The sequence below is a fragment of the Anguilla anguilla genome, chromosome 17 (genome assembly GCF_013347855.1).
Source record: "Anguilla anguilla isolate fAngAng1 chromosome 17, fAngAng1.pri, whole genome shotgun sequence".
Lineage (NCBI taxonomy): Eukaryota > Metazoa > Chordata > Actinopteri > Anguilliformes > Anguillidae > Anguilla > Anguilla anguilla.
Genome location: NC_049217.1, coordinates 15,557,937 through 15,566,267, shown reverse-complemented (window position 1 = coordinate 15,566,267; position 8,331 = coordinate 15,557,937). Strand labels below are relative to the sequence as shown.

Here is an 8,331-nt window from a genome sequence, read left to right as displayed (position 1 = left end):
AGTTCAGTGTGGTAGTTTTTTTAAGTGGTAGTTTTCCAAAGGCAGCTACTCAACACAGCTCACACAGAAATGAGCATTGCAATAACTACCATACAGACACGCAAGTGATGTGACAGTTCAGATACACATAGTATTCACAGAACATGAACCATAGAGCTGGACCAAAGAGGTGTATGTAGGCCTACTGTGCGACTTTAACCAACAAGACATACACTATTTCCAAAAATATGTGGACACCCCTTCTAATTAGTGGTTTTGGCTATTTCAGCCACACCCATTGCTAACAGGTGCATACAATCAGACATACAGCCATTCAATCTCCATTGACTGACATTGGCAGTAGAACGGGTCATACTGAAGTGATTTTCAACATGGCACTGTCATAGGATGCTACCTTTCCAACAAGTCAGTTTGTCAAATTTCTTTCCTGCTAGACCTGTCCTGGTAAATGAAAGAACAAATTTGCAAGATTAAGAAAACAAGCATATGAGTAAAATTAAAAGAAAATCTATAAATATAAAGGAGAGGAACAATAAGTTCAGGTAAAGATCAATGAAATCAGAAAGTGCTGGTATGATCGTTTGAAGGCTGTTAGCAGGGGTCTGATTCTGATTGAAAATCATGTTCCATGTCTTAGTATATGTACAAAAAAATGATCTATGACCATAATTGTTTCTAAAGCCAGGAACTGGAATCTGAAGATTAGTGGTAGAGCTTGTAATGTAAGGCCGGCTCTGTTTAGATTGTTCGGGTAAGAGACTGCAAATGACTCATGAAAGAATGTTGTTTGGTAACTTTCGAAGTGAACATTCAGTTTTACGCGGAGACGTCTGTCAAGGTTGAGAAGCTTTAATACATAACATGATGGAGAGAAATACAGAATCGGCAGTTCTCTAAAGAAGTGCAGTGTCAGTGACCTTTATGTATTTTTTTCTGTGTCATGTAGTGCAATACTCAGTTTCACCCGCAGCCAGAGTGCATCTGATAAAGTAGCAGACAACAAAAGTAGCATGGCCAAGACACACGTAGTATAAACAGCTTTGGTCTGAGAACAATTGATTAAGCAAGGTCAGTTACATTTGATAGTATGTAATAACATGAAGAACACCATCCCAACGTTGAAGCATGGGGGTGGCAGTATCATGTTGTGGGGGTGTTTTGCTGGAAAAGGGAATGGTGCACTTCAGAAAATAAATGGTATCATGAGGAAGGAGGATTATCTAGAAATACTGAAGCAACACCTCAAGACATCAGCTAGAAAGTTAAAACTTGGTCGCAACTGGGTATTCCAGCAGAACAATGCATACCCCCAAAATGGCTTAAAGACAATAAAGTGAAAGTATTGGAGTGGCCATCACAAATCCATGACCTGAATCCCTGAACTGAAAAAGCATGTCTGAGCAAGGAGGCCCACAAACCTGATTGAGTTACACCAGTTCTGTCAGGAAGAATGGGCAAAAATTCCAGAAAAGTATTGTGTGAAGCTTGTGGAAGGCTACCACAGTGTTTGATTCAAGTTAAGCAATTAAAAGGCAATGCCACCAAATACTAACAGTGTATGTAAACTTTTGACCCACTGAAAGTCTGATATAGTACATAAAAGCTGAAATAAATCTGTCTCTTAGCTATTATTTTGAAATGACCTCTTATGGAAATAAAGTACATACCCTAATTGATTTAACACAGGAAATGGAAACATGAAATGTGAAATTGAGTTTGAATGTCTTTAGCCTAGGTGTGTGTAGACATTTGGCCTCAACTGTATCTAAGGTAATTCCAAGATATCTATGTGTTAGTGCTCACCAGTCATCGTTTAGCTGAGGGGGTTGGTTATGAGGAGCTGTTTTTGTGAAGATCTGAAATGGAGACGCTCGGTTTTCTTAACATTTATAGACAGATGATTATCACATAAACGATTGAAAAAGGAAAGCAAGTCTTTGGCTGATTTAAAATGATTTTGTTTTCTGCTCAGAGAGGAAAAGTGTAGCACTGTAAGAGTAAAGAAGGCAGTTTGCATGTTCACATACTGAGGGAGGATCATTAATATAGAGTTGGAAATCCATTGTCACGACTACGTCCATGGTATATTATTTCTGTATTTTCTCTTAAAAAGCGTGAGGAATGTTCCGGCACAGGCAAGTCTCACTATCTGTTCTGCCGCAGAACCATGACCTGGGCTTGGTTGTACTTCCTCAGACTTCCTAGGTTTCTCAGGTCTCTATAAATTTTTAAAACTAGTCACGGCCCATTAACAGCCACGCCACAATTCCTTGAATGTAGGGCGGTTCTTCTCCCAACGGTTACCTTTACAGTTGAAAGTGCTGAGTCACAGTTAGGCAGCTGTTTTCTGTCCCCGAATTAACTCTGCATGGAGGGAGAAGGTGAGTAATCATGACACGGCAATAACAAGAGATGACTCAGTCTGAGCAGTAACACAAAAGGCAAAGTCATCGCACTACACATCAGCATAATTGTCTTCTTTTGCAGCTAGTGTATTGCCTTAAAATACATTACACCATCAAAGTGCACTCTTTGATACAGTACATTATGACAAAATATGATTTGTGATGGTTAACTGCTTTATTGCATTGCATTGGTTCTTTGTAATATACAACTAGGGCAACTGATGAATTGAACAAACCTCAAACAACACCTAGAATCAGAGTTCCACTCCACCTTATTATGAAATAAGCTATTGTGTCAATGAAATAGCTGAATCCCCACATTGTTAAAGAACAAAGGTCTATGAATATACAACAATGATATAATCTTTATTGCTGGTGCTGTTTCTTTGAAAACCAACTGCCATGTCAGTGGAAATGTTCACAGATATTTAGTGGAGTTTAATGAGTTTAATAACAACTGAATATGAATTTGTGGGGGAAAAAATCTTCTCTCCTCTAGAAATGATAAAGCAATCATTTGCCATTGCTTGGCTAGGTTTCCCACATACTTAATCATACATTAGAAAACCCTGGTCATTCAGAAACCTGCACTGTCACACGCATTTTTGTTCATTCACTTTGTAGTAAGGTACTCCCTGCTAAAAACCTATGACAGAAATTATTTCTGATTAGGGTAAACAAAAGATGTAATAGACTGGCACTCTGTGGAAGAGGTTCTATACTCGGCTTTGATCAGTAATGTGACACAGCAATAAATATCATTAATTTCTGATATAATGTACATAAGTTTGTGACAACTTTACATTACATTACAGCCATTTAGCAGACACTCTTATACAGCACGACTTACACTTTTTACATTTATCCATGCATGCAGCTGGATATATACTGAAGCAATGCAGGTTAAGAACCTTCCTAAAGAGTACAACAGCATTGTCCCACCCAGAACTTGAACTGGTGACCTTTAGGTTACAAGACCAGCTCCTAACCCACTATATTACACTGCTGCCCAAAATGCCGCATCAATGCCACAAGCTCTTAAACCAATCAGATAAAAGACAGGTAAAAATGACTCTTGTTCACTAGATCTCATGAAGGAATTTATTGAGAAAAGCCGTTTGCAATACTTTGTCCAACTTTCTCACAAGGGAATAATTCAATAGTACATTGAAATCCAGATAATTCTGAAACTGAATTCAGTAATCTCTGCAGTGTTGAAAAATGCATATGGGTATATTATTTAGATTTTTTTGAAGATGTTCTCACAACTGCATGATTTTAGGGGAAACAAAATCACATGATCATTCACATGATATGTCTTTTTGTCATGTCCTGGCTGTACCAGTTCCTGGGATGTACTCGTTCACGCCCGCGGTTTCCTCTTTCAGACTGTCGCTGATTGGTTGCCACATACTCCTGCCAACACAATAAATACTGAAGCCCGTCACCTGAAGTTACAGACAACAGGGAAGTTCTTGGGTCAACAGTGCTTGAACAGAACTTGTACTACTCTACTTGAATATTTGTTTTTGCAGGAATATTTATTGCTTGTTCGTATTTATAAACTTATTTATTTAATCAACTGACAAGATGGAAGCTTCTCAGATCCGCCAGAATTACCACCGCGACAGCGAAGCAGCAGTTAACCGGATGGTTAATATGGAGCTCTTCGCATCCTACACTTACATGTCTATGGTGAGTTTTCTTATCTGCGGCAAACTGTGTCGGCTTTTCCTGATATGTCGATTACGCAGAAAACCTGTGTTGAGCGCTTGGACATTGTGGCATTTGTAGCCTACTAGCGTTTTGGAGGTTGTGGAAACGGGAGGATGCAGGTTGTATGTATTTGTGAACGAATTTGGCAAAGTTGACAGCCTAAAGTAGTTGCTTTGGAGAAATCCCCCGCTGTAAAAATGAACAAATATGACGATGTCAGTCACCCTGGACAAGGATGCATTGAAGTTTAAGTAGTGTGTCATGTATTTGTCTTTGACCTACGACAGGAGAATAAGTTAATGACAGACTACAGAAGCAGTCATTTTAACAATCCGCAGTGTCTGAGGTCAATGTGCGTCACGTCTGGCCGTTTACTAAGTAAAAACATTACCTTTTTATTTAAACAGATGACTAATTTTACTATACAGTCTGTGAGCATCTATTGATATTGAACTCGATGCACAGTAAAATGTCCAGTGTTAATTCAGCTGTCAACAGGTAACATTTGATCCCACATTCCAGAGTGGGACCAAATGTTATCTGTGAAGAGTTGAATTAACACTGGACATTTTACTGTGTAGCAGCTTAGCAGCCAAAAACCTCTATCCGCTTTCTCTATGCTGCAGTGCTGTCTTACTAAAAAGTCAAGTTATTTATGATGTTATATATTATTGACTGGCTTACCTTTTGTCATAGGGCAGGCCACATACCCACACACCTCATAACCTGTTTTCTGTAGTACCTGTGTTTGTATGTATTATTAAATCTATTGTATTTTGTCAGGCTCACTATTTCGAGCGGGATGACGTGGCTCTCCCTGGATTCGCGCACTTCTTCAAGGAGAACAGCAAGGAGGAGAGGGAGCACGCCGAGAAGCTGATGTCCTTTCAGACCAAGAGAGGGGGACGCATTTTCCTGCAGGACGTCAAGGTCAGTGGCCTGGAGAACGGCTCTGCCGTTTACCGCGCGACGGACCCAGACGCGAAGCGCTGGCTGAGTGAACGAGCACTCGCTTCCCTCAAACGTAGCGCTGCGTACCCTCCTGTCTTGTCCAGAGTACGCCTCACCGTGACTGGCGTTTAATATCTTATTGTTTCTTTACGTAGCACGCCCCTGGTACATCAAAATTAGCAGACATTTCAGTTTCAGTTAAATTTGTTCAGCGGGGTCAGGATCAGTTCCATTTCAGTTCAGTCAGTTGAGGAAATGCATTGAAATTCAGTTCATGACCTGAAATGTCACCATAGCGCATTTTTCATTTGATTGAATTGAAGCAGAATTGTCCCCAATGAAGGCCAATCAAATTTAGTCATCCACTTAAGAGTGCTCGTGCAGCTTTTGAGCTAGCTTAGGTGTTAATATATGAGGTATAGAGGGGTTTAGAGGCCTAATAAGGGTCATACTGATGTACCTTTTGGCAGAAGGTGGGGGCGGGGTTAGTCAGTCTGATGCGGTCAGCCTGACCGGGGTGCCTGTCTGACCTCCCTGTGATGCGGTCTCCCTCCCCAGAAACCCGAGCGGGACGAGTGGAGCAGCGGTCTGGAGGCCATGAAGTGCGCCCTGAAGCTGGAGATGACCGTGAACCAGGCCCTGCTGGACCTGCACAAGATGGCCGCCGACAAGACCGACCCCCACGTGAGTCCCCGTTATCTCTGTCCGACGGAAGAGCTGTACTTCTCACCAGCTGCCCGAGAGCCAATCCCAGCTTAACGCAGCGCAAGGCCTGCAGACACACGTTAACTGCGATAGCAATCGTGCTGCGTGCTGTTTCAGGGTCTAAACGCAGTGGGAAGACTGGACTTTGGAGCAGGCTATCAATGGATATCAGACCATATGTCCATATTTATGCTGATAAGAGCAATTGATCTGAGTCAGTGGAAACTCCCATATATTGTTGAAAACATGATCTGGAACAAAGGGACATTGCTTTTCAATTTCACATTTTTTTGAGAACCAGCATCAATTGTTCTTTAGTATGGTGTTTTAGGATATAGCATCTGATCTGAGTCTAAAACCTTGCGGTCGCCGATCCAGTTATTAGCGTCGCGAGTGGCGTTGGTGGAATCCGTCTCCCTCTCTTTTCTTCTTAGCTTCTAACATCTCTTCTCTCTCCCTTTTCCGCCGCAGCTGTGCGACTTCCTGGAGACCCATTACCTGAACGAGCAAGTGGAGACCATGAAGAAGATGGGCGACTACATCACCAACCTCTCCAAGATGGAGACCGCCGAAAACAAGCTGGCCGAGTACCTGTTCGACAAGCTGTCCCTGGGGAGCAGCTGAGCCTCTCTGCTTGTTCAGCCCAAGTCCCTCTGAATTCGTTTGGGGGTGATGGCGGTGCTGCATGCATTCTTGCATACAATACACCCCCACCGACGTATTTACAACAAAAATGCATTTGTGAGCCGTGAAAGCAGTCTTATAAAAATAAAATAAAGTTCATTGAAAAAAATATTAAGCGATGGTCTTTCTTTGTCTGTTCACATTGACTGGAGGTGGAGTAGCATTGGAGGAGGAGTAGCATTGGTATTCAGAGAATCTATTGGGGCTGAGAGTGATGTCCTTATGCAAGTGGGTAACAAGACTGGAGGGGCATCTTAAAGTGACTTTAAACAGACAAAGGATCAGAGTGAATGAGAGGATCTCTCAGTGATTCTAGTGGAAGAGGCTAATTCACGCCTCAGCCCAGGTATGATAGGCTGAAGCTGTGACTGGCAGAGGGCAATTACACATATCATTACGTCAGTCATATCTCACATATCAAAACCTGGCAACTTGGGGGCACACAGTCTAACACATCTCTGCCAGAAAGGAACCATTATTTATCCTGTTTATGTACCATTGTATGCAAGTTTGGACACCTCCGGTCATTCACAAAATGTGTACGATCACATTTGTTAATATCCATTTCCATCGTTTCCAAGAATATTTTGGCATTCATCTTTTTTTTCTTATCTGTATTTAATCACATGAACAGGATTGCACATAAAATGTATAAACGGTCAGCATTCATCATCTCATACACATGGGATATGCACAAAATCAAAGGTAGGAACATTTTTAAGAACAAAAGTCAAAACAATTTTGTGAAAAGTTTTGTGAACGAGGCCCAATGAGTTGAAGGACTCAATATGACCTCAGAGTTGTACAAAATTAAACTCAACATCTGAATGCACATTACGCAATGCATGGTTACCGCATGATTACTATTTATTTACATTTATTATAAATTCAGAATAATAAACTGAAGTGAATAGGGCCCATGTAAAAGGTTTGGTACCCGGTCAGTTATAACTTTCTTCAACAGCTACACTTTCTTTTGTAGATCGACAGAACCCATTCCCCCCCCCCCCCCCCCCCCCCCGTTCATGTTAGCTCAGAAATATTGGTAGGTTTTTTTGCATGCGTTGTAGGCCTATGTGAGAGATCACGTTGATGATAAGATTGTATTATATTGATTATTTGTCATTGTTAAAATAAATTACAGGCTGTAGGTGCTACAACGCAACCAACAACATTAAGACAGTCCGCTCACCTCACACGAACCCTACCCCATTCTGATGTGCAGAAAAGCAGATATCACGTGGAGCGAGCTGAACTTATACGTCACATGTTCCTACCAACATCATGTTTCCAGGAAAGTCAGCACCTTCTTGTCTTTCCGTCCGTTACACTTTTGTCACTGGGGACTCTAAAGTAGCGGTGATATACAGCAATACGCTGTTCAGCACTATTAAAAGTGGACAGCGACAGTATCTGGCCGAAATAATAATAATAACAACAACAACAACAACAACAACAGCAACAACAACAATAATAATAATAATAATAATAATAACAATAATAATAATAATAATAATACATGCAATTGCTTCTTTACACAGTAAATTTCCCAGAGCAAATTCAACTCTGAGTCCATTCGGGACCACATGTAACCTACGCAGTAAGAGTTGATTTAACTCCGAACATTTTACGGTGTACAAACCGGTAGTTTAGCAAAGCGTCTAAAAAAATCAGCAACGTGCTAAAATATAGCAAAGAAAATAATTTGACTTATATAAGAGATGGACTGCGGGGTGGCATATGGTCAATATGGTCCTGTAACCGTAATCCTAATTCGATGTAGGCCTACAAGAAAATAGAATAGTGACAGAACGCTGAATTACTCCAATGAATAACAACTGAAAAATTATAACATCGAATGGTAAAGTTT

The 8,331-nt window shown here is 41.0% G+C and overlaps 1 protein-coding gene across 1 annotated transcript; it reads left to right on the top strand.

Moving 5' to 3' along the window:
* Positions 1-3,823: 3,823 nt before the first annotated feature.
* Positions 3,824-6,572, top strand: LOC118216669 (ferritin, middle subunit-like). Its single transcript, XM_035398056.1, has 4 exons — positions 3,824-4,100; positions 4,905-5,051; positions 5,631-5,756; positions 6,249-6,572. The coding sequence occupies exons 1-4, from the start codon at positions 3,996-3,998 to the stop codon at positions 6,399-6,401; spliced, it is 531 nt and encodes a 176-aa protein (XP_035253947.1). The 5' UTR covers positions 3,824-3,995; the 3' UTR covers positions 6,402-6,572.
* Positions 6,573-8,331: the final 1,759 nt, after the last annotated feature.